Source organism: Cherax quadricarinatus, chromosome 57, assembly GCF_038502225.1.
Source record: "Cherax quadricarinatus isolate ZL_2023a chromosome 57, ASM3850222v1, whole genome shotgun sequence".
Lineage (NCBI taxonomy): Eukaryota > Metazoa > Arthropoda > Malacostraca > Decapoda > Parastacidae > Cherax > Cherax quadricarinatus.
The window spans coordinates 14289595-14316753 of record NC_091348.1 but is presented as its reverse complement, the minus strand read 5'-3'; the positions used below and the strand labels follow the sequence as shown (position 1 = coordinate 14316753).

The following is a 27159-nucleotide window of genomic DNA, read 5'->3' as shown; positions in this document are numbered from 1 at the left end:
ATGTATGAATACACCACACATAATATTTTATATATATCAAAAATGCAGAATGAAAAAATGGGAATAACATATGTTTTAGCAAATAAATTAATTAATCATGCACATTATATATATATATATATATATATATATATATATATATATATATATATATATATATATATATATATATAATGCTCCATACATATGTAATTATCTAAACAAACTTATACATTCATTGAAAATATACATTATTCAGAAAATCATAAACAGGAAACCATTTAGATTTGTGTAAGTAGGTTGGTGTGTGCACAAACGTGCATGCATATATGTATTCTTGCACGCATACATGTATCCATGCATCATACATGTATCCATGCAACATACATGCAGTGGGAAGAGCACGCATGGACACAAGCACAAAGCTCGTATGATTTTGGCGAAGGTCACTGCATGTAACATGAATAAAAAACATGCTTAAACACACACACACACACACACACACACACACACACAAACACACACACACACACACACACACACACACACACACACACACACACACACACACACACACACACATATTAGAGTATTAGAGTATGCGGCACCAGTTTGGAACCCACACCTAGCCAAGCATGTAAAGAAACTAGAGAAAGTGCAAAGGTTTGCAACAAGACTAGTCCCAGGGTTAAGAGGTATGTCCTATGAGGAGAGGTTAAGGGAAATCAACCTGACGACACTGGAGGACAGGAGAGATAGGGGGGACATGATAATGACTTACAAAATACTGAGAGGAATTGACAAGGTGGACAAAGACAGGATGTTCCAGAGACTGGACACAGCAACACGGGGACACAGTTGGAAGCTGAAGACACAGATGAATCACAGGGATGTTAGGAAGTATTTCTTCAGCCACAGAGTAGTCAGGAAGTGGAATAGTTTGGGAAGCGATGTAGTGGAGGCAGGATCCATACATAGCTTTAAGCAGAGGTACGATAAAGCTCATGGTTCAGGGAGAGTGACCTAGTAGCGACCAGTGAAGAGGCGGGGCCAGGAGCTTGGACTCGACCCCTGCAACCTCAACTAGGTGAGTACAACTAGGTGAGTACACACACACACACACACACACACACACACACACACACACACACACACACACATGGAAGACAGCATATGTAGTCCCAATCTTTAAAAAGGAGACAGACATGAAGCATTAAACTACAGACCAGTGTCACTGACATGTATAGTATGCAAAATCATGGAGAAGATTATCAGGAGAAGAGTGGTGGAACACCTAGAAAGCAACGATCTCATCAACAGCAGCCAACATGGTTTCAGGGACGGGAAATCCTGTGTCACAAACCTACTGGAGTTCTATGACATGGTGACAGCAGTAAGACAAGAGAGAGAGGGGTGGGTGGATTGCATTTTCTTGGACTGCAAGAAGGCGTTTGACACAGTTCCACACAAGAGATTGGTGCAAAAAACTGGAGGACCAAGCAGGGATAACAGGGAAGGCACTACAATGGATCAGGGAATACTTGTCAGGAAGACAGCAGCGAGTCATGGTACGTGGCGAGGTGTCAGAGTGGGCACCTGTGACCAGCGGGGTCCCACAGGGGTCAGTCCTAGGACCAGTGCTGTTTCTGGTATTTGTGAACGATATGACGGGAGGAAGACTCTGAGGTGTCCCTGTTTGCAGATGACGTGAAGTTGATGAGAAGAATTCACTCGATCGAAGACCAGGCAGAACTACAAAGGGATCTGGACAGGCTGCAGACCTGGTCCAGCAATTGGCTCCTGGAGTTCAATCCCACCAAGTGCAAAGTCATGAAGATTGGGGAAGGGCAAAGAAGACCGCAGACGGAGTACAGTCTAGGGGGTCAGAGACTACAAACCTCACTCAAGGAAAAAGATCTTGGGGTGAGTATAACACCAGGCACATCTCCTGAAGCATATGGTCGCCTAGCAAACCTCAGAACACCATTCCGACATCTTAATAAGGAATCATTCAGGACCCTGTACACCGTGTACGTTAGGCCCATATTGGAGTATCCGGCACCAGTTTGGAACCCACACCTAGCCAAGCACGTAAAGAAACTAGAGAAAGTGCAAAGGTTTGCAACAAGACTAGTCCCAGAGCTAAGAGGTATGTCCTACGAGGAGAGGTTAAGGGAAATCAACCTGACGACACTGGAGGACAGGAGAGATAGGGGGGACATGATAACGACATACAAAATACTGAGAGGAATTGACAAGGTGGACAAAGACAGGATGTTCCAGATATTAGACACAGTAACAAGGGGACACAGTTGGAAGCTGAAGACACAGATGAATCACAGGGATGTTAGGAAGTATTTCTTCAGCCACAGAGTAGTCATTAAGTGGAATAGTTTGGGAAGTGATGTAGTGGAGGCAGGATCCATACATAGCTTTAAGCAGAGGTATGATAAAGCTCACGGCTCAGGGAGAGTGACCTAGTAGCGATCAGTGAAGAGGCGGGGCCAGGAGCTCGGACTCGACCCCCGCAACCTCAACTAGGTGAGTACACACACACACACACACAAACACACACAGAGGAGCTGTGACTCGACCTCTGCAACCACAACTAGGTGAGTATACAAACACACACGCCAACACTCACACTCATACACATGCGTACGAATATATATATATATATATATATATATATATATATATATATATATATATATATATATATATATATATATATATATATATATATATATACAAAAAATATAAAAATATGTAATGAATATGTGGGCCAGTAACAGAGACAGCCAGCACTACACACCATCACAACACAATAACACTTGTCTGCTGGAAGCGATCGGTGGTATAAACATCATATACAAATAATATAAACATTAGCAATGATAAGTGATATAAAAGACGAAAGTAAGTCAAAATTGTGAGGCTGAATTTGATAAAAAAAGGGGAATTTTCTATTTTATGTAAATTTTAGGGCACCTCCCCCACACACTCTGTGTGTTTGTGTATGTGTGTGTGTGTGTGTGTGTGTGTGTGTGTGTGTGTGTGTGTGTGTGTGTGTGTGTGTGTGTGTGTGTGACTGTGTGTGTGTGTGTGTGTGTGCGCAGAACAAACACTGTGAAAAAATAGCGAGATTCCAAGCACTTTCATGGTTTCTCACATTATCAAGGAACTGTGAGAAATCACGAAAGCGCTTGGGATTTCGCTATTTTTTTTTTACAGTGGTTGTTCTGTATATTGTAATATCACCTGTTTCCTGTGATTTCATAGCATCATATATATAATCATCAGCGTGCGGACACCTCAGAACAACATAACTCACGAAATCGTAATAACACGATTGCAAACATACAAACATAACGGGTGGGGTTAGAACTCGTGGTGAGTGAGTGTTAAACCTCCAAACCAGTGCGTCAGCATGGATTCTAACCCCACCCGTACCATACTTTGTTCTTGCAAGTGTTATTAATAATTTTTTTTTAAACATTTCGCCATCTTTAAATTAGCAAGATGTTTTCAAACTAAGAATATGATCAGATTATATTAAAACTGGTACGCAGTAACACACAAGTTGATAAGTACGGCACATATGGACCACTTATGTGTCTTTCGTGTCTAGATATTTCACCTGCCTAGCGAACGTAACACACTAGAATAACATCTCACTACTACATACATATGATTTTCTCTATAATCACCTTAATAATTTTTTCACTACAGGTTGGTTCTTAATGTTTTATCACACAAAGTGTAGTTTTTATGGTGCCTATTTGGGTTTTCAACCATTTCTATGATGTGACATTTGTCATTATCAAATTCAAATTATCATTATTCCAATTCCATGTTCTCAGTTTATCTATATTCTTCCGTAATTGTTTTAAATCATCGCTTCGTTATAGCTGTAGTACACACAAAAAAGTCACATATACCGTATTTTCCGGCATATAAGGCGCACAACAGAAGTATCGTAACTGTAATTCAGTAATCGTTTTCAAGCGTTAATTACCCTCTTACTTTACGCTCAAGCGTAACACAAAGCCTACCCTTAATCTTGACCTTGAGCATATAAGACGCAAGGTGAGTTTCCAAAACTTTTGGGGGAAGAAAAGTGCGCCTTATATGCCGGAAAATACGGTATTTTTTTTTTTGAGTTATTCTTTTTCATTGTTCTCTTTATTAGTTTACATTGCGGGTTAAAGCCACATTTTACTGAGGTCTCTCGCAGTGTTAGAAAATCCTTCCTTCTCTCTTTTATCATTTAATTATTTGCCGATTTTTTACTATTTCTTATTTTTCTATCTCTGTATTCTCTTCAAAAGTTTCTCCTTATAACAATGTTTTTTGTATTTATCTTTTATATTCTTTGTTTTTTTTTCTTAATAACACCTTTGTATGGTCTATATAAATAGTATTTTCCAAGGCCTGGTCACAGACCGGGGCGCGGGGGCGTTGACCCCCGGAACTCTGTCCAGGTAAACTCCAGGTATGTATTTATTCTTCTCTCTGGAGCAGTATATAGTGTGGTGAGACACATGCAACAGTTGGCTTCTTGATTCTTGAAACGTTTCGTCTACGTGGTAGGTTTTCTCAGTCAAATGCAGAGGTTGGATTGAAGGCAGCTGAAGTGATGAGGTAAAGATGATGTAATAAGTCCATCAACCTTGTAGGAATAGTTTGAAGTTGTCAGTCCCTCAGCCTGGAGACGAGTGTGAGGGTGTCAGTCCCTCAGCCTGGAGACGAGTGTGAGGGTGTCAGTCCCTCAGCCTGGAGACGAGTGTGAGGGTGTCAGTCCCTCAGCCTGGAGATGAGTGTGAGGGTGTCAGTCCCTCAGCCTTGAGACGAGTGTGAGGCTGTCAGTCCCTCAGCCTGGAGACGAGTGTGAGGCTGTCAGTCCCTCAGCCTGGAGAAGAGTTTAGACCACGGAGCTAAACTCTTCACCAGACTGATGGACTGACAGTATCAAAGCATTGCTACAAGAATGGTGGACTGATTACACCATCTTTACCTCGTCACTTCTGCCTTCAATCCATTCTCTGTATTTGACTGAAGAACCCCACCACGTAGGCGAAACGTTTCAACAGTAAAGATGCCCATCTGTTGCACATAGGTCTTACTCATCAAATTACAGTTATTTTATACAATATATATAAATTGTGTGTGTATGTGTGTGTGTGTGTGTGGGTGTGTGTGTGTGTGGGTGTGTGTGTGTGTGTGTGTAAGGGGAAGAGGGAGTGGGGGGAGGGGGGGAGGTGAGCATTACCGCAGCTACGGGAGGTGTAATAACTCTAAATACAAACTACTTAATGGGGAAAATGGGGGGAGGAGAGTGCCGCGCGTATGTAAGTGCCACCGCCGAGGGCGAGAAGGTAAAAAAAAAAAAAAAGTGCCAGGCGTATATTAGCGCCGCCGAGGGAGGGAGAAAGGGAGGGAGGGAGGGAGACTTGAAGCTGGACTTACTTTCATCACATGTTGCTGGAAAGTAAACAAAAAAAAGGGAGAATAACATCAGTGTCAAGTTGATGATAATCGTCTGGATACTCTCCTAAGTCCTAGAGAACTGAAGTCACATTAACACACAAGGCTTGACTCATAACACACACACGCACACATAACATATCAACAGATTTGGGAATGGTTAATGTGTGAGAAATTTATTTTCATTATTAGTATAATCATTATTCATTATTTAAATGGATATATTAAAACATGAAACAGAGAAGTAGATAATAAATAAGAAAACATGGAAGGTGTAGGGAGCAAGCAGTGACGAACAGGCAGATCACAGAGCAACAGACGAGTAAATAAACAGACAGTAGATAAATGGACAGATAGATAAATAGACAGGTACATAAATTAACGGTCAGACAGGTAGATAAACAGATGTACAAGTCAACGGTCAAACAGAAAGGCAGAAAGACTAGGAAAACAGATGTGGAAAAACAGTGTTTAGTAAGTCCCATTTCTCTCTAACTTTGAAAATTATAAAGAAACTGCAAAAGTAATAATGTAAATAAAATAAAAAGTAATTAGTATTAAAGAACAAAGAAACAACTTGCTTTATTGAGCTTCATTATGTAAAGCAATAAATGTCCTCATAATTATTTATTTTGCAATATATCTACAGTATTTCGGTGATTTAAAAAATTTTGCAAGATTTTTCCCCCCGCCCCTTTGTACTATATTTTAATTATATATATATATATATATATATATATATATATATATATATATATATATATATATATATATATATATATATATATATATATATATATATATATATATATATATATATATATATATATATATATATATATTTTTTTTTTTAGACAGAAGAAAGAATTCGGATCCTAATGGCGTTCTTAGACAGAAGAAAGAATTCGGATCCTAATGGCGTTCTTAGACAGAAGAAAGAATTCGGATCCTAATGGCGTTCTAAGACAGAAGAAAGAATTCGGATCCTAATGGCGTTCTGTAGACAATAGTAGACAACAGAAAAATGCTTTTATTGGGACAACATTTCGTTCATTGTAAAGCCTTATCAGGCTTTACGAACCTCGGCACTGAACGTTTCGTTGTCTCCCAAATTAAAGCTCGTTCATCAACGGGTCTTTTGTTGACAAAAGCATTTGGAACTTTTTTGTACATCTGTTACACTCTGTTGTTTTTCCTGTTTATCAAATACACCTTAACTTTCTTCCTATACACGTGAAAATAATCATCAATATTTATTACCATTACTATTATTAATATTTTTCGAAAATGCACATTGTGGTGTTTATTCCTAACTTAAAAAGAGAAAAAAAAAACACGATTTTTTAAAGCAGAGTTTAAATGTTTACGAATTTCTTAAAAAAAAAAAATGGTTCACTCAATATATTAAAAAGAATAATTTTTTTTTTATCATATATATATGAAGTGTTCAATTTTTTTTTGTCGATGTGAAGTATTCTCGCTTTTCTCTCTTATATTTGAAGTATTTTGCTTTTTTTCTGAACTATTCTGCATATCTGTAGATTCTTGTGTTTTTCCATTTATATTTGCAACATTCTAGTGTTTTTCTCTACATATCTGCAGATTCTCGTGTTTTTTTCTATACATCTGTAGCGTTCTCGTGTTTTTTCCTAGGCATATTTGCAGCATTCTCGTGTTTTTTTCCACACATCTGCAAATTCTCGTGTTTTTCTCTTCATATTTGTTGCATTCTCGTGCTTTTCTCTTCGTATTTGTAATATTCTCCTGTTTTCTCTGCATATGTGCAGCATTTTCTTCTTTTTCTTTGCATATCTGAAACAACCTCGTATTTTTACCTGAACATCTGTAGTATTTTCGTGTTTTCTACTTTAAGACAATCTTAAGGTCATTTTGAGAGTCTAATCCGAGGAGTTAAAATGTAATTATGGTTCGTTGAGATTATGTTGTGCAGGGTGTTGTTGGTTCATGGTGTTGTTGGTTCATGATATTGCTGGTTCATTTTGTTGTTGGTGTTGATGACTGTGTTACTGCTGCTGGTTGGTTTTATATACATATATATATATATATATATATATATATATATATAAATATATATATATATATATATATATATATATATATATATATATATATATATATATATATATATATATATATATATATATATATATATATATATATATATATATATATATATATATATATATATATATATATATTTATATCAAAACCAACCAGCAGCATAATGATCATCAACACCAACAACAAAATAAACCAACAACACCATGAACCAACAACACCATGAACCAACAACACCATGAACCAACAACACCATGAACCAACAACACCATGAACCAACAACACCATGAACCAACAACACCATGAACCAACAACACCATGAACCAACAACACCATGAACCAACCATATATATATATATATATATATATATATATATATATATATATATATATATATATATATATATATATATATATATATATATATATATAATATATATATATATATATATATATGCAAAACAGCCACTGTGAATGAATAGAGAAGTTCCAAGCGCTTTCGTGACTACTCACATTATTAAGGAACAATGAAAGTAAAGCATCAAAGGAAGGCATATAAAGGGGTAGCCCACACCTTACTATCAGATCCCACAACAACAAAACACCTGACGCGAGACAGCAGGCCCGCCGGCCGAACTAGACAGGTCCTTCATACAACCCACCAACAAACTATTCTACCCAAGAAATAAGAAATTTAAAAAAAATTATTATTTGTCCAATGTATTATTAAATTCTTCCCAAATTCTATTAATTATAAATGAATCTAATTTATATAAACCAAAGAAAATATTCATATTATTGTCAAAACTGCTTTTTATGAAACAAGATTCAATTATATTCCTGTCGACCGTGGACTTGCTTGATACAACTTTCTCAACTTTTTGAAAATCAATTGGGTGGTTAAAATCTCTTACATGAATAAATAGAGCATTGGAATCTTGTCCAGTTCTAATGCTATATTTATGTTGTTTTAATCTTAGTTCGAGATTTTTACCAGTTTGACCGTAATAAACTTTATCGCAAATTTTACAAGGAATCTTATAGTCACATCCATCAGCATTTTGGGGGGAATTCTTTATCAAAAGTTTTTTTACTGTATCAAGATTTTTGAATATAACTTTAATATTAAAAGTCTTAAGAAGAGAAGGCATATCAACCAAGTTTTCATGGTAAGGGAGAACCAACATATTTTTAGTTGAATAAGGCTGGTTGTCCCTTTTTGGATTGTAAAAGGTATTTCTAGCAACTTTAAAAGATTTATCAATTACATTACTTGGGTATTTCAAATCATTACCTATTTCATAAATTTTGGATATTTCCTCATCTAGGAACTCAGGACTACAAATTCGTAAAGCTCCCAAAAACATTGATGAGAAAACAGACAGTTTAACTCTATCTTGATGCGAGGAATAATAGTGGACATAGGAACAGTTATTTGTAGGTTTTCTGTAAATTTTAAATTTGAATTCATTATTACCCTTAATAATTAAAACATCTAGAAAAGGCAATGAGTTATTTTCTTCAAATTCAACAGTAAAATTTATAGCTTAGCCCATTCTATATATTTTACTGTTGAATTTGAAGAAAATAACTCATTGCCTTTTCTAGATATTTTAATTGTTAAGGTAATAATGAATTCAAATTTAAAATTTACAGAAAACCTACAAATAACTGTTCCTATGTCCACTATTATTCTTCACATCAAGAAAGAGTTAAACTGTCTGTTTTCTCATCAATGTTTTTGAGAGCTTTACGAATTTGTAGTCCAGAGTTCATAGATGAGGAAATATCCAAAATTTTTATATGCTTCTAAACTGTTGTGTTCTGAGCACCTCTGCAAAAACAGTGATTATGTGTGAGTGAGGTGAAAGTGTTGAATGATGATGAAAGTATTTTCTTTTTGGGGATTTTCTTTCTCTTTGGGTCACCCTGCCTCGGTGGGAGACGGCCGACTTGTTGGAAAAAGAAAAAATAAAAAAAAAAAAAAAAATGTATATATATATATATATATATATATATATATATATATATATATATATATATATATATATATATATATATATATATATATATATATATAATAAATGTTACAGACGTTCGTGTTTTACGGATGTTTGATGCAGATGTATCACAGATGTTTATGTTGCAGATTGTGATTGTGTTAATTATCTGAAAGTTGGAGCCAGATTACCTTAGACTTCCAGGAAAAGTTACATCACGAAATTTCCCTGGTAAACTAAATTTCTTCTTTGCACTGTTAGGAAAAATAATAATAATAAATAATCTAATATTAGTAATAAAGTAATAATAATAATAATAATAATAATAATAATAATAATAATAATAATAATAATAATAATAATAACTACCAGGAAAGCCCGGATATTATTTTACAATTTTCAATACATTTAACCTATGTACGTTATGGTATAAATATTTCTTCAGTATTTCTTTTATTTTAGCAGACATTAATTTAGCTTGGGTTATGTATCGTTTAGTTAGGTTAGGTTTAGTTAAGTTAGATAACGTTTCCTAGGGTAAAGCATCGTTTAGCTTAGGTAACGTTGGGTTAGGATAAATATCGCTCGGTTAAGGTTAGGTTAGAGAACGTTTGCTTGGGTTAGGTATCATTTAGATTAGGTTAGGTAATGTTGGGTTAGGTTAGGTATCGTTTAGGCTATGTTACGTAAGGTCAGGTAATGTTGGGTTACGTTAGGTATCGTTTAGACTATGTTACGTAAGGTCAGGTAATATTGGGTTAGGTTAGGTATCGTTTAGGCTATGTTACGTAAGGTCAGGTAATGTTGGGTTAGGTTAGGTATCGTTTAGGCTATGTTACGTAAGGTCAGGTAATATTGGGTTAGGTTAGGTATCGTTTAGGCTATGTTACGTAAGGTCAGGTAATATTGGGTTAGGTTAGGTATCGTTTAGGCTATGTTACGTAAGGTCAGGTAATGTTGGGTTAGGTTAGGTATCGTTCAAGCTATTTTACATAAGGTTAGGTAACGCTGGGTTAAGTTAGGTATTGTTTAGGCTATGTTACGTAAAGTTAGGTAACGTTGCGTTAGGTTAGGTATCGTTTATCTTACGTAAGGTTAGATAACGTTGGGTTAGGTTGGTGAGGTTTGCGTAAAGCTTGGGTACGTAAGATTAGGTAACATTGGGTTAGGTTGGGTATCGTACAGGCTATTTTACGTAAGATTAGGTAACATTGGGTTAGGTTGGGTATCGTTCAGGCTATTTTACGTAAGGTTAGGTAACGTTGGGTTAAGTTAGGTATCGTTCAAGCTATTTTACGCAAGGTTAGGTAACGTTGGGTTAGGTTGGGTATCGTTCAGGCTATTTTACGCAAGGTTAGGTAACGTTGGGTTAGGTTGGGTATCGTTCAGGCTATTTTACGTAAGGTTAGGTAACGTTGGGTTAGGTTAGGTATCGTTCAAGCTATTTTACGTAAGGTTAGGTAACGTTGGGTTAAGTTAGGTATCGTTCAAGCTATTTTACGTAAGGTTAGGTAACGTTGGGTTAGGTTAGGTATCGTTCAAGCTATTTTACGCAAGGTTAGGTAACGTTGGGTTAAGTTAGGTATCGTTCAAGCTATTTTACGTAAGGTTAGGTAACGTTGGGTTAGGTTAGGTATCGTTCAAGCTAATTTACGCAAGGTTAGGTAACGTTGGGTTAAGTTAGGTATCGTTCAAGCTATTTTACGTAAGGTTAGGTAACGTTGGGTTAGGTTAGGTATCGTTCAAGCTATTTTACGCAAGGTTAGGTAACGTTGGGTTAGGTTAGGTATCGTTCAAGCTATTTTACGTAAGGTTAGGTAACGCTGGGTTAGGTTAGGTATCGTTCAGGCTATTTTACGTAAGGTTAGGTAACGCTGGGTTAGGTTAGGTAACTTAACCTGGTCGCGTCACCCGTCAGTGTTGACACTGAGCCAGGAGTGACACGCCCCTCAGTCTGCCTCCTCACTTATTAAATATAATAATTGTCCCTATATCTCCCGAAATAGAACTTTTCTCAGTAAATGACTATTTATTCCGTGACGAATGTAAGTTGTGTATATTGAAAAATGTAAAATAATGACAGAATTCCTCCTGGTCGGTGTTGGTAACTTCTAACAATCAATATTATTGCTATTATTTTCTTTTATTATCGTTGTTATTATGATGGGATATTACACATATCAGGTATTTTGTGTAAAATTGTTCACTCCACTTTTATCTTGTATGTCTTTTATAAAAGATTACATAATCTTTGAAGCCCGGATGATTTTCGAACATGCTTTTAGCCAGGCAATAACGTTCTAAATTTTGTTGTTGGACAGTTTATCTTATCACACAGAGTTGGGCAATTTTCCTGGGCGTGTGTGAGGAGGAAGTTATCCTCGCTGAGTGGTGTTTAGTGAGTGAAGTTATCCTCGCTGAGTGGTGGTTTGTGTGTGTGTGTGTGTGTGTGTGTGTGTGTGTGTGTGTGTGTGTGTGTGTGTGTGTGTACTCACCTATTTGCACTCACTTATTTGTGGCTGCAGGGGTCTAGTCATAGCTCCTGGCCCCGCCTCTTCACTGGTTGCTACTAGGTCCTCTCTCTCCCTGCTCCATGAGCTGTATCAAACCTCGTCTTAAAACCATGTATGGTTCCAGCCTCCACTACGTCACTTTCTAGGCTACTCCATTGCCTGACAACTCTGTGACTGAAGAAATACTTCCTAACATCCCTTTGGCTCATCGGAGTCATCATCTTCCAAGTGTGTGACCCCTTGTTTCCGTGTCCCATCTCTGGAACATCGTGTCTTTGATCACCTTGTTAATTCCTCTCAGTATTTTATGTCTCCCCTAACCCTCCTGTCCTCCAGGGTAGTCAGGCTGATTTCCCCTAGCTTTTCTTAGTAGGACAATCCCATTAGCTCCGCGACTAATCTTGTTGCAAACCTTTACAGTTTTTTTAATTTCTTGACGTGCTTGACCAGGTGTGGATTGCAAACTGTTGCTGCATACTTCAGTATGGGCCTGACGTACATAGTATACAGAGTCTTGAACGATTCCTTACTGAGGTAACGAAACGCTATTCTTAGGTTTGCTGCAGCAGTTATCTGGTTAATGTGCGCCTCAGGAGATGTGCTCGATATTATACTCACCCCAAGATCTTTTTCTTGAGTGAGGTTTGCAGTCTTTAGACACCTAGACTATACTCTGACTGCGGTCTTCTTTGCCCTTTCCCGATCTTCATGACTTTGCATTTGGCAGGGTTAAATTCAAGGAGCCAGTTGCTGGACCAGGCTTGCAGCCTGTCCAGGTCTCTTTGTAGTACTGCCTGATCCTCGACCGATTTAATTCTCCTTATTAACTTCACATCATCTGCAAACAAGGACACTTCTGAGTCTATCCCTTCCGTTAAGTCACTCACATATACCAAAAACAGCTCAGGTCCTAGGACTGACCCCTTGTGTGTGTGTGTGTGTGTGTGTGTGTGTGTGTGTGTGTTTGTAGACTTATCATCACTGAGTGGTGTTTTAGGTCAGTGTGAGGAAGAAGTTATCCTCACTGAGTGCTGCTTTCCCTCTCTCCCACAACGACTCACACTCCCCACACGACGACTTTCTCCCCCACCACACTGTGACTTTCCCCCCACACCCCTCGTTGACCATCTCCCCTCCCCCGCACAAAGCTTCCCAATCTCCCCAGTACACAGCCATGAAGCTTATCTCTCTCTCTCTCTCTTTCTCTCTCTCTCTCTCTCTCTCTCTCTCCTCTCTCTCTCTCTCTCTCTCATCACAGGGTTTGACAAGGTTAAGGATCCCTAGCTTTATTGACAGCTATTTACAGGTTAAGGATTCCTAACTTTATTGCAAGCTAAGAGCTGGATTACCTACATCAGCTCATTTGAAAGCATTTTTATTGTTATGAGACATACAAGTAGGAAACAGGATGAAGTTGGAGCCATCTGTGGGCCAGCATTTTCATTTGATCAACTGACTTTATCTCGTTGACATCATTATCCTGTACGAAGATGTGTTCCATACTCGAGTCATCCTGGGTATGTATGATCTCAGATGGAGTGATGTTCTGGAGAATGCAGCCAGAGTGAAGTTGCTGCTTTCTGCCCGTCTTGTGGCATAAAGCTTGTTTCACGCTGTCCTCGAAGAGGATCCAAGTGTGGTATTTTGACAATATTGGCCTTGTACATAACAGTAAGGCCACCCACATCCCTCCTATGTTGAAGGCTCTGCTGAAATGACAGATCTATCCAGGATGGGTCCAGGCGAGAGATGAGACGTCTTGCTCTGTTCTCTACTCTGTCAAGCAGTCGCAGATGAGAGGGGGAGGGGCAGGCAAACCAAGAAAGTGGAGCATACTCAAGGTGCGAGCGTACTTCTGCCTCGTACAGGATCTTGCAACCCCTACTGTCAAGCAGATGGGAGATACGGCGAAGTGCTGTAATCTTCTCTCTCTCTCTCTCTCTCTCTCTCTCTCTCTCTCTCTCTCTCTCTCTCTCTCTCTCTCTCTCTCTCTCTCTCTCTCTCTCTCTCTCTCTCTCTCTCTCTCTCTCTCTCTCTCTCTCTCTCTCTCTCTCTCTCTCTCTCTCTCTCTCTCTCTCTCTCTCTCTCTCTCTCTCTCTCTCTCTCTCTCTCTCTCTCTCTCTCTCTCTCTCTCTCTCTCTCTCTCTCTCTCTCTCTCTCTCTCTCTCTCTCTCTCTCTCTCTCTCTCTCTCTCTCTCTCTCTCTCTCTCTCTCTCTCTCTCTCTCTCTTTTCTCTCTACACAGGGTTTGACAAGGTTAAGGATCCCTAGCTTTATTGAGAAGCATTTACAGGTTAAGGATTCCTAACTTTATTGGCAAGCAGCTAAGAGCTATTACCTACATCAGCTCATTTGAAAGCATTTTATTGTTATGAGACATACAAGTAGGGGAACAGGATGAAGTTGGAGCCATCTGTGGGCCAGCATTTTCATTTGATCAACTGTCTCTATCTCGTTGACATCATTATGCTGTACGAATGTGTTCCATAATCTAGTCATCCAGGGTATGTATGATCTCAGATGGAGTGATGTTCTGGAGAAGGGTACAGCCAGAGTGAAGTTGCTGCTTTCTGCCCGTCTTGTGGCATAAAAGCTTGTTTCACACTGACCTCGAAGTGGATCCAAGTGTGGTATTTTGACAATAATTACCTTGTACATAACAGTAAGGCCACCCACATCCTTCCTATGTTGAAGGCTCTGCTGAAATGACAGATCTCTCTCTCTCTCTCTCTCTCTCTCTCTCTCTCTCTCTCTCTCTCTCTCTCTCTCTCTCTCTCTCTCTCTCTCTCTCTCTCTCTCTCTCTCTCTCTCTCTCTCTCTCTCTCTCTCTCTCTCTCTCTCTCTCTCTCTCTCTCTCTCTCTCTCTCTCTCTCTCTCTCTCTCTCTCTCTCTCTCTCTCTCTCTCTCTCTCTCTCTCTCTCCCCTCTCTCTCTCTCTCCCACATTCAAATATTATCTTACACTAATTAAATCATGTCTTGCTTGTTGGAAGGAAGTTTTCGTTTTAATTTTTTTTTGTGATGAATATTACCTGAGCTAGAAAGGTGACCCCCACCACAGTGACCCCATCACTGTGACCCCCACCACTGTGACCCCATCACTGTGACCCCCACCACTGTGACCCCAGCACTGTGACCCCACCACAGTAACCTCCACCACTGTGACCCCACCACTGTGACCCTCACCACTGTGACCCCCACCACTGTGACCCCCACCACTGTGACCCCATCACTGTGACCCCACCACTGTGACCCCCACTTCTGTGACCTCCCACCACTGTGACCCCCACCGTGCCCCACCACTGTGACCCACCACTGTGACCCCCCATCAGGACACCACTGTGACCCCCACCACCAGGACCTCCACCTGTGACCCCTCCCACTCACCTGTGACCCCTCCCCACCACTGTGACCCCACCACTGTGACCCTCACCACTGTGACCCCCACCACTGTGACCCCCACCACTGTGACCGCCATCACTGTGACCCCACCACTGTGACATCACTGTGACCCCACCACTCTGACACCACTCTTGAGGATCACTGTGACCCCCAGCACTGTGACCCCCAGCACTGTGACCCCAGCACTGTGACCCCAGCACTGTGACCCCACCACAGTAACCCCCACCACTGTGACCCCACCACTGTGACCCTCACCACTGTGGCCCCCACCACTGTGACCCTCACCACTGTGACTCCCACCACTTTGACCCCACGCACGCTGTTATTATACTGCACTTACGCCGTCGGTATACCTTACGCACGTTGTTGGTATCCCCCACGCATGGGTATCCTCCATGAACACTTTTGATACCCCACGTACGTTGCTGGTATCTCCCACGTACGTTGTTGGTATCCCCCCTCGCACGTTGTTGGTATCTTCCACGTATGGTGTTATCTCCCACGTACGCTGTTGTTGTTATCCTCCAAGTATGCTTTGGTATCCCCAACGTACATTCTTGGTGTCGCCCACGCATGCTGTTGGTATCCCCTACATATGCTGTTGGTATCTCCCACTTAAGCTGTTGGTATCGCTCATGCACTGTTGGTATCCCACACACACACACTATTAGTATCCCCCCGTGCATACTGTTGGCATCCCTGAACGAACACTGATGGTATCCCCCATATGCACACTTTTGGTATCCCCGATGCACATTGCTTGAGTCTAAGTCATTAAGATTTGTTTCACTGATGCAAATGAGAGTAACTTTTGCTCACTGGGGTTAACTTAGTTCAATTTATTTTGGTAGATTTGGGTTAATTTAGGTTGAGTTAACCTCAGAACTCTCTCGTCTCTTCTTTCTGGGACCTCGATGTATAAGGTGTCTTCGTACTAGGACCTCGATTTATCTGTCTGTCTTTTCTAGGTTCTCGATCTGTCTGTCTGTTCTTCCTGGAAGCTCGATCTGTCTATCTGTTCTTCCTGAAACCTCGATCTATCTATCTGTTCTTCCTGGAACCTCGATCTATCTGTCTGTTCATCCTGGAACCTCGATCTATCTATGTTTTCTTCCTGGAACCTAGATTTGTCTATTCTTCCTGGAACCTAGATCTGTCTGTTCTTCCTGGAACCTAGATCTGTCTGTTCTTCCTGGAACCTAGATCTGTCTGATCTTTCTGGGATCTCGACCTATCCGTCTCATCCTTTAGGGACCTCGACCTATCTGTCTCTTCTTCCTGGGACCTGAGATTCTTGGTTTAGACTTTCTACTCACTATGTTCCATCTCCCCTTGAATTTCCTTTTGACATTTTGACTTAGCTCTTGACCTTTTGATTTAGCTCTCATCGATTTAGAGAAACGAAGAGTGTTGGGAGAGGAGGGGAGGGGGAGGGGAAGAGAGGAAAGAAGGGGGCATTTGAGAGGAAGAGGGGAGAGTGAGCTTACCTATTGGAGAGGGGACTAAGTTACGGTCCTCTGTAGTTGTTTGATATATATATATATATATATATATATATATATATATATATATATATATATATATATATATATATATATATATATATATATATATATATATATATATATATATATATATATATATATATATATATATATATATATATATATATATATATATATATATATATATATATATATATATATATATATATATATATATATATATATATATATATATATATATATATATATATGTATACGTAATCAGGATTCTTCCCTGGATCACTACTCGGGTGTTCACCCAACGTATAAATAATTCATTACTACAGTAACTTGTTCAGTTTTCAAAACTTTGGGGCCCGGTCCCTGAACTCATTATGTACCTCTGTAATCTTTTGACTACCACCCAGGGGATGGGGTCTGGGGGTGCATAATGAAGATGTTGAACGCAAAACCCCCACACGAGGTTTTGATTCATTTCTCATAGGCCATTAAACTGTATTAGGCAAAAGGACACAAGTGCAACTAATGTGACATTTTATTGTGGCAACGTTTCGCTCTCTAGGAGCTTTATCAGGCCGTTACGACCATTAAATTGCCCACATTTCTGTTCGAATGACCAACGATGCATATATTAGCTAAAAATTGAGGCTAATCAGAAAATATTTCAAACCTCATTGAATCGTCAAAATATGCAAGAAATTACGTTCAAGCACATTTTGCTATATTTTCAAATATTTCACATATTTTCTAAACAAAATTCACATGAAAAGTCCATTAAAAACGTACATTATTATTTAATATTTCGACGTTCAGATTAGTTGGAGAATTTTCTTGGGATCTTCGGTGCCTACCAGGAACGTACGGTTGTAGGATTTGAGGACGATTGAGCAGTCAGTCAAGGAAGCAGTCAAGGAAGTAGGCAGGCAGGCTGGCAGGCAGGCAGGAAGGCAGGCAGGAAGGCAGGAAGGCAGGTAGACAGGCAGGAAGGCAGGAAGGCAGGTAGACAGGCAGGAAGGCAGGAAGGCAGGAAGACAGGTAGGCAGGCAGGAAGGCAGGAAGGCAGGAAGGCTGGCAGGCAGGCAGGAAGGCAGGCAGGAAGACAGGCAGGAAGGCAGGATGGCAGGTAGGCAGGCAGGAAGGCAGGCAGGAAGGCAGGCAGGAAGGCAGGAATGCAGGTAGGCAGGCAGGAAGGCAGGAAGGCAGGTAGGCAGGCAGGAAGGCAAGAAGGCAGGAAGACAGGTAGGCAGGCAGGAAGGCAGGAAGGCAGGAAGGCTGGCAGGCAGGCAGGAAGGCAGGCAGGAAGGCAGGCAGGTATACGTATTTGCAAGCTTGGAGATCGTTGCATCAACTGTCGTTGTTCTGTTGCTGTTATTCGTACATTCTTGCTTCGGCAGGTGTGTTGTGCAACTATCCTCCCCTTCCTCGTATCAAAACACACTGCTTCCCATTTCCTACAAGCTATGACACAGTACTACCTAATGAATATAATAACAATAATAATAAGAATAAGAATAATATAATAAATAATATAAAATAACGAATAATAATAATAATAATAATAATAATAATAATAATAATAATAATAATAATAATAATAATAATAATAATAATAATAATAATAATAATAATAATAAAATAATTTGCTCGCGTGTTGGGACAGAAAAAAAACACGTTAGTACAGTTCATATTTCGTGGGATATGAAGTCAATTTGTGTGGCAGCAATCCTTGGGGAACTCAGGTGATGTATCGTTATAATTGACGTGACCTTTGTTTGTGGGTTATTTGCTTTGGTTCTTTCTCTTTCTCTCTCTCTCTCTCTCTCTCTCTCTCTCTCTCTCTCTCTCTCTCTCTCTCTCTCTCTCTCTCTCTCTCTCTCTCTCTCTCTCTCTCTTTCTCTTTCTCTGTCTTTTCCCTTTTAAGTTAAGACTTGTGTAAAATAAAGTATTACAAGTGATAAAATCCAATCTTGTATATATATATATATATATATATATATATATATATATATATATATATATATATATATATATATATATATATATATATATATATAATGTTACTTAAAAGCCATTGTTCCCCTCACTGCTTGAGAAATGTCTTCATCGCTTCCCTCTGTCTCCCCTCATCCACATGACGTCAAAGACACAGTACCAATTATAGTAATTATAACATGCAAGGTAATCTGGATATCCCCCTATGATTGCTGATAATTATAGCACAGTGTTCCATGCACTCTATCAAGCTTACTTTTATGTATTCCTTCATATCCTCTGGTGGAATGATTTCACTCCCCTCTCCTCCCAGTACACACACACACGTGTATATATAAATATATATATATATATATATATATATATATATATATATATATATATATATATATATATATATATATATATATATATATATATTCAAAATAAGACAATAAGATATAGAAAAACTAGGTCAAGGCCTTGTGCACTGTTGCCAGTGCTTCACCGGGAGCTATGTATATTACAATGAGTAGGTGGAGCACAGAATTCTCAGAGGTGAGTAGGCGGTGTAATCAGTGTCACGTGTCGTCTGTAAGAGACAGTACCAGCATCACTCACTCATCCCAGTACCACGTGCCGAGCAGGGCATCAGTAGTTGTCAGACAACGTAAGACACAGGACGGGAAACATGATATAAATCTCAAAAGCCTGTAATAAATGTAGTAGCCACCGGTTCTGTGATCTAACTAGCTTGTGTTGGGGTTATTGTGTTCTACAGGTATGTTACTGGAGTTAGAATAATGTATGAGAGGAGCATGTAATGTGTGTCATCCATCTGCTGACTCTCTAGACTTAGTTTAGGCAATGTTGTTTGAGTCTGAGACGGCATTTAACCTGTCGAATTAGTGATTACTGATCCCCGTAGTTGTTGACTTTGTGTAACTGTCGAAGTAATTCGTGTGTATTTATGTAAACGTCCCGAACTGAATCTGGAGTAATGAAGATCAGGCAGCCCAACATATTAAGGTGATTGTGTATAGAATTTAGAGTTAAAATGTTATCAATATGTGTTGCTGCTTGATGTATTAAGTTTATTTGTCACCGCAGCAACAATACTAAAGTGAGCTGTTGTAACTGCTGCGTGTTATCCAGTTAAAAGAAGAAAAGTCTAAATAGATGACGTGTTTCTTCCACACTTATTGACAATTCCTGTCATCCTACATGTTTCCCCACGTCATTCTTCAAGCCGCATTTCTCCAAGTATCGTCTCGTTTAATATTATCAGGTAGAAAGTACACCAGGTACACAGCCTTTCATTCCTCTGGGTGGCAGTGAACACCAGGTACAGGTGACCTACATATAGTGGAATGAGCACCAGGTGCATTTCTCTTTGTAAACACAATCCCGGCTACAGATGTATTATTCCACATCCCTGCAGCTGCGGCAGCTGCTAGACTCAGCTAGTGAAGTAATCTCTCATCTCTCGTTTTATTCTGTCCTCCATCTTTTAGCTATAGTCATTGTTCCATCTCATTCAATTTCATTCGTAATCTTTCCTGGCTTTTTGTTTCATCAGTGAGATTTTTCCATCTTATAACTCATCTTCCCTCCCATATTTTCCTCTTTCTCTTTCTATTTACCCTTCAAAGGGGAGGGAGAAGATTCGTTGTTTACCTCCATCATCATATCAGTGGTTCCCTCTCGACACCTTTCTCAGCCATTATCGGGTCTTCGGCTACTTGACAGCCCAAGAACAACTGTATCCATCGTATCACAAACATTTAAGTGATGTTGTCTCTGTCTTGATCGATACTTATCTCGCCTCTGTTAATTCTGTTGCCTATCGTCCTCTCGTGAAGGTCTGGGGACTGAAGTAAGCACGCTTGGGAAAACACCACAGTGTCCTGCTATTCTGTTCTATATGATAATTACATAGCTAGTCATGGAAAATGACAATAAGACACTTGTGCAACATTTAGGTATCTTGATTCTAAAATGTTGCATAAATTTTTCATTTATCAACTTGTTGGTTTTCTAAACCATTTATTCACACCCCGCAGTACTGTCTGACACGGGGAGTTGAATGATAGATCTAGACCTTCCGTGTTACAATCAACACATCTTCAGGAGCTTGCAGTGGTGCAGAAATAAGTAAGAAGTCCAAGGAGATTCGTTCAAGGGAACGACTCTAGCTACAGTCATTCCCTTGAACGAATCTACCTGGACTTCCTACTCATTTCTGCAAAATTGTAAGCTCCTGAAGATGTGTCGATTGCAATACGAAAGACCCAGAGCTAGCATTCAATAGACCCTGCGGTTGTTTTGCACACAAGATAATTAGAAGGAAGACTTTAGTAAGGCAAGGAATATATCGCCAAGCACTCCGCTACATGTTCTGGAGCTAGTTTAGATACATCAACAATGTGCTCCTACCCTCGACCATATCATAGTTGCAAAGTGTTGAACAAAAGTGAGCTGTGTTTCCCTTATCACAGAGGATGGATTTCATGCATGGTGCTAAAATCTGTGAGACTTCAGTAAGGCGCTAGAGGTATCGTCTGGCGTTATATAATGGATTAAACAGCTACTGAAGCTTCAAAGGGTTACTTCCAGTATTGCCAGAAATGCATTTTTTTTTTTAAAGATGTGTTCTGGGAGGGACAGGGAATGCTCACCGGCTCTGAGATTATCCACTGGGGCCGCCCACCATCCCAGGGGTTATCCCTTGGGGTCGCCCTCTGCCCCTGGGATTATCCATTGGGGTCGCCCACCATCCGTGGGGCCGCCCACCATCCGTGGGGCAGCCCACCCGCCTAGGGCTTTCACCGGAATTAGAAAATACATTTTGATTTCGATGTTGCTGACGCCATCATCCCCTTGCCGCCCTAATCTCCCGCGACTCCTTGTTGTGGCAATAAATCCTAGAGGAGACCTAGTGGCATCATGGTGCCACTAAGCCTGAATTCTAGTTTCAGCGGGAGGTGAATTTGAGCTCCTTAAGACTTGAGTTCGCGTCCCGACCTGAGTTCGCGTCCCGACCTGAGTTCGCGTCCCGACCTGAGTTCGCGTCCCGACCTGAGTTCGCGTCCCGACCTGAGTTCGCGTCCCGACCTGAGTTCGCGTCTCATAGGACCTGAGTTTGGGCCCCATAAAATGTATGTTTGCACCCCATTCAATAGAGGGGGGTCAGTCACTCGTGGGTCTGGACGTGGTTCAGTCACTCGTGGGTCTGGACGTGGTTCAGTCACTCGTGGGTCTGGACGTGGTTCAGTCACTCGTGGGCCTGGACGTGGGTCAGTCACTCGTGGGTCTGGACGTGGGTCAGTCACTCGTGGGTCTGGACGTGGGTCAGTCACTCGTGGGTCTGGACGTGGGTCAGTCACTCGTGGGACTGGACGTGGGTCAGTCACTCGTGGGTCTGGACGTGGGTCAGTCACTCGTGGGTCTGGACGTGGGTCAGTCACTCGTGGATCTGGACGTGGGTCAGTCACTCGTGGGTCTGGACGTGGTTCAGTCACTCGTGGGTCTGGACGTGGGACAGTCACTCGTGGGTCTGGACGTGGTTCAGTCACTCGTGGGTCTGGACGTGGGTCAGTCACTCGTGGGTCTGGACGTGGGTCAGTCACTCGTGGGTCTGGACGTGGGTCAGTCACTCGTGGGTCTGGACGTGGGTCAGTCACTCGTGGGTCTGGACGTGGGTCAGTCACTCGTGGGTCTGGACGTGGGTCAGTCACTCGTGGGTCTGGACGTGGGTCAGTCACTCGTGGGTCTGGACGTGGGTCAGTCACTCGTGGGTCTGGACGTGGTTCAGTCACTCGTGGGTCTGGACGTGGGTCAGTCACTCGTGGGTCTGGACGTGGGTCAGTCACTCGTGGGTCTGGACGTGGGTCAGTCACTCGTGGGTCTGGACGTGGGTCAGTCACTCGTGGGTCTGGACGTGGGTCAGTCACTCGTGGGTCTGGACGTGGGTCAGTCACTCGTGGGTCTGGACGTGGGTCAGTCACTCGTGGGTCTGGACGTGGGTCAGTCACTCGTGGGTCTGGACGTGGGTCAGTCACTCGTGGGTCTGGACGTGGGTCAGTCACTCGTGGGTCTGGACGTGGGTCAGTCACTCGTGGGTCTGGACGTGGGTCAGTCACTCGTGGGTCTGGACGTGGGTCAGTCACTCGTGGGTCTGGACGTGGGTCAGTCACTCGTGGGGCTGGACGTGGGTCAGTCACTCGTGGGTCTGGACGTGGGTCAGTCACTCGTGGGTCTGGACGTGGGTCAGTCACTCGTGGGTCTGGACGTGGGTCAGTCACTCGTGGGACTAGACGAGGGTCAGTCACTCGTGGGTCTGGACGTGGGTTAGTCACTCGTGGGTCTGGACGTGGGTTAGTCACTCGTGGGTCTGGACGGGGGTCAGTCACTCGTGGGTCTGGACGTGGGTCAGTCACTCGTGGGTCTGGACGTGGGTCAGTCACTCGTGGGTCTGGACGTGGGTCAGTCACTCGTGGGTCTGAACGTGGGTCAGTCACTCGTGGGTCTGGACGTGGGTCAGTCACTCGTGGGTCTGGACGTGGGTCAGTCACTCGTGGGTCTGGACGTGGTTCAGTCACTCGTGGGTCTGGACGTGGGTCAGTCACTCGTGGGTCTGGACGTGGGTCAGTCACTCGTGGGTCTGGACGTGGGTCAGTCACTCGTGGGTCTGGACGTGGGTCAGTCACTCGTGGGTCTGGACGTGGGTCAGTCACTCGTGGGTCTGGACGTGGGTCAGTCACTCGTGGGTCTGTACGTGGTTCAGTCACTCGTGGGTCTGGACGTGGGTCAGTCACTCGTGGGTCTGGACGTGGGTCAGTCACTCGTGGGTCTGGACGTGGGTCAGTCACTCGTGGGTCTGGACGTAGGTCAGTCACTCGTGGGTCTGGACGGGGGTCAGTCACTCGTGGGTCTGGACGTGGGTCAGTCACTCGTGGGTCTGGACGTGGGTCAGTCACTCGTGGGTCTGGACGTGGTTCAGTCACTCGTGGGTCTGGACGTGGTTCAGTCACTCGTGGGTCTGGACGTGGGATCTGGACGGGGTCAGTCACTCGTGGGTCTGGACGTGGTTCAGTCACTCGTGGGTCTGGACGTGGGTCAGTCACTCGTGGGTCTGGACGTGGTTCAGTCACTCGTGGGTCTGGACGTGGTTCAGTCACTCGTGGGTCTGGACGGGGGTCAGTCACTCGTGGGTCTGGACGTGGTTCAGTCACTCGTGGGTCTGGACGTGGGTCAGTCACTCGTGGGTCTGGACGTGGTTCAGTCACTCGTGGGTCTGGACGTGGGTCAGTCACTCGTGGGTCTGGACGTGGTTCAGTCACTCGTGGGTCTGGACGTGGTTCAGTCACTCGTGGGTCTGGACGTGGGTCAGTCACTCGTGGGTCTGGACGTGGGTCAGTCACTCGTGGGTTTGGACGTGGTTCAGTCAGTCACTCGTGGGTCTGGACGTGGTTCAGTCACTCGTGGGTCTGGACTGGGTCAGTCACTCGTGGGTCTGGACGTGGGTCAGTCACTCGTGGGTCTGGACGTGGTTCAGTCACTCGTGGGTCTGGACGTGGGTCAGTCACTCGTGGGTCTGGACGTGGGTCAGTCACTCGTGGGTCTGGACGTGGGTCAGTCACTCGTGGGTCTGGACGTGGGTCAGTCACTCGTGGGTCTGGACGTGGGTCAGTCACTCGTGGGTCTGGACGCGGTTCAGTCGCTCGTGGGTCTGGACGTGGGTCAGTCACTCGTGGGTCTGGACGTGGTTCAGTCACTCGTGGGTCTGGACGTGGGTCAGTCACTCGTGGGTCTGGACGTGGTTCAGTCACTCGTGGGTCTGGACGTGGGTCAGTCACTCGTGGGTCTGGACGTGGGTCAGTCACTCGTGGGTCTGGACGTGGGTCAGTCACTCGTGGGTCTGGACGTGGGTCAGTCACTCGTGGGTCTGGACGTGGGTCAGTCACTCGTGGGTCTGGACGTGGGTCAGTCACTCGTGGGTCTGGACGTGGGTCAGTCACTCGTGGGTCTGGACGTGGGTCAGTCACTCGTGGGTCTGGACGTGGGTCACTCGTGAGTCTGGACGTGGGTTAGTGGGTCTGGACACTCGTGGGTCTGGACGTGGGTCAGTCACTCGTGGGTCTGGACGTGGGTCAGTCACTCGTGGGTCTGGACGTGGGTCAGTCACTCGTGGGTCTGGACGTGGTTCAGTCGCTCGTGGGTCTGGACGTGGGTCAGTCACTCGTGGGTCTGGACGTGGGTCAGTCACTCGTGGGTCTGGACGTGGGTCAGTCACTCGTGGGTCTGGACGTGGGTCAGTCACTCGTGGGTCAGGACGTGGGTCAGTCACTCGTGGGTCTGGACGTGGGTCAGTCACTCGTGGGTCTGGACGTGGGTCAGTCACTCGTGGGTCTGGACGTGGGTCAGTCACTCGTGGGTCTGGACGTGGGTCAGTCACTCGTGGGTCTGGACGTGGGTCAGTCACTCGTGGGTCTGGACGTGGGTCAGTCACTCGTGGGTCTGGACGTGGGTCAGTCACTCGTGGGTCTGGACGGGGGTCAGTCACTCGTGGGTCTGGACGTGGGTCAGTCACTCGTGGGTCTGGACGTGGGTCAGTCACTCGTGGGTCAGTCACTCGTGGGTCTGGACGTGGGTCAGTCACTCGTGGGTCTGGACGTGGGTCAGTCACTCGTGGGTCTGGACGTGGGTTAGTCACTCGTGGGTCTGGACGTGGGTCAGTCACTCGTGGGTCTGGACGTGGGTCAGTCACTCGTGGGTCTGGACGTGGGTCAGTCACTCGTGGGTCTGGACGTGGGTCAGTCACTCGTGGGTCTGGACGTGGGTCAGTCACTCGTGGGTCTGGACGTGGGTGAGTCACTCGTGGGTCTGGACGTGGGTCAGTCACTCGTGGGTCTGGACGTGGGTCAGTCACTCGTGGGTCTGGACGTGGGTCAGTCACTCGTGGGTCTGGACGTGGGTCAGTCACTCGTGGGTCTGGACGTGGGTCAGTCACTCGTGGGTCTGGACGTGGGTCAGTCACTCGTGGGTCTGGACGTGGTTCAGTCACTCGTGGGTCTGGACGTGGGTTAGTCACTCGTGGGTCTGGACGTGGTTCAGTCACTCGTGGGTCTGGACGGGGGTCAGTCACTCGTGGGTCTGGACGTGGTTCAGTCACTCGTGAGTCTGGACGTTGGTCAGTCACTCGTGGGTCTGGACGTGGGTCAGTCACTCGTGGGTCTGGACGTGGGTCAGTCACTCGTGGGTCTGGACGTGGGTCAGTCACTCGTGGGTCTGGACGTGGGTCAGTCACTCGTGGGTCTGGACATGGGTCAGTCACTCGTGGGTCTGGACGTGGGTCAGTCACTCGTGGGTCTGGACGTGGGTCAGTCACTCGTGGGTCTGGACGTGGGTCAGTCACTCGTGGGTCTGGACGTGGGTCAGTCACTCGTGGGTCTGGACGTGGGTCAGTCACTCGTGGGTCTGGACGTGGGTCAGTCACTCGTGGGTCTGGACGTGGTTCAGTCACTCGTGGGTCTGGACGTGGGACAGTCACTCGTGGGTCTGGACGTGGGTCAGTCACTCGTGGGTCAGGACGTGGGTCAGTCACTCGTGGGTCTGGACGTGGGTCAGTCACTCGTGGGTCTGGACGTGGGTCAGTCACTCGTGGGTCTGGACGTGGGTCAGTCACTCGTGGGTCTGGACGTGGGTCAGTCACTCGTGGGTCTGGTGCGCCAGTCACTCGTGGGTCCGGACGTGGGTCAGTCACTCGTGGGTCTGGACGTGGGTCAGTCACTCGTGGGTCTGGACGTGGGTCAGTCACTCGTGGGTCTGGACGTGGGTCAGTCACTCGTGGGTCTTGACGTGGGTCAGTCACTCGTGGGTCTGGACGTGGGTCAGTCACTCGTGGGTCTGGACGTGGGTCAGTCACTCGTGGGTCTGGACGGGGGTCAGTCACTCGTGGGTCTGGACGTGGTTCAGTCGCTCGTGGGTCTGGACGTGGGTCAGTCGCTCGTGGGTCTGGACGTGGGTCAGTCACTCGTGGGTCTGGACGTGGTTCAGTCGCTCGTGGGTCTGGACGTGGGTCAGTCACTCGTGGGTCTGGACGTGGGTCAGTCACTCGTGGGTCTGGACGTGGGTCAGTCACTCGTGGGTCTGGACGTGGGTCAGTCACTCGTGGGTCTGGACGGGGTGGTTCAGTCACTCGTGGGTCTGGACGTGGGTCAGTCA

The 27159-nt window shown here is 44.0% G+C and overlaps 1 protein-coding gene across 2 annotated transcripts in view; it reads right to left on the bottom strand.

The window, feature by feature from the left end:
* Positions 1 to 27159, bottom strand: part of LOC128693387 (uncharacterized) — a 338832-nt gene that overhangs the window by 180017 nt on the left and 131656 nt on the right. Inside the window, exon 2 of one of the 2 annotated variants that reach the window (XM_070097375.1) lies at positions 5449 to 5463. The exons of the other annotated variant lie outside the window; for it this stretch is intronic. Within the exon in view, the coding sequence (XP_069953476.1) occupies positions 5449 to 5463 (15 nt within the window). The remainder of the gene's footprint in view (positions 1 to 5448; positions 5464 to 27159) is intronic. 2 annotated transcript variants of the gene reach the window in all.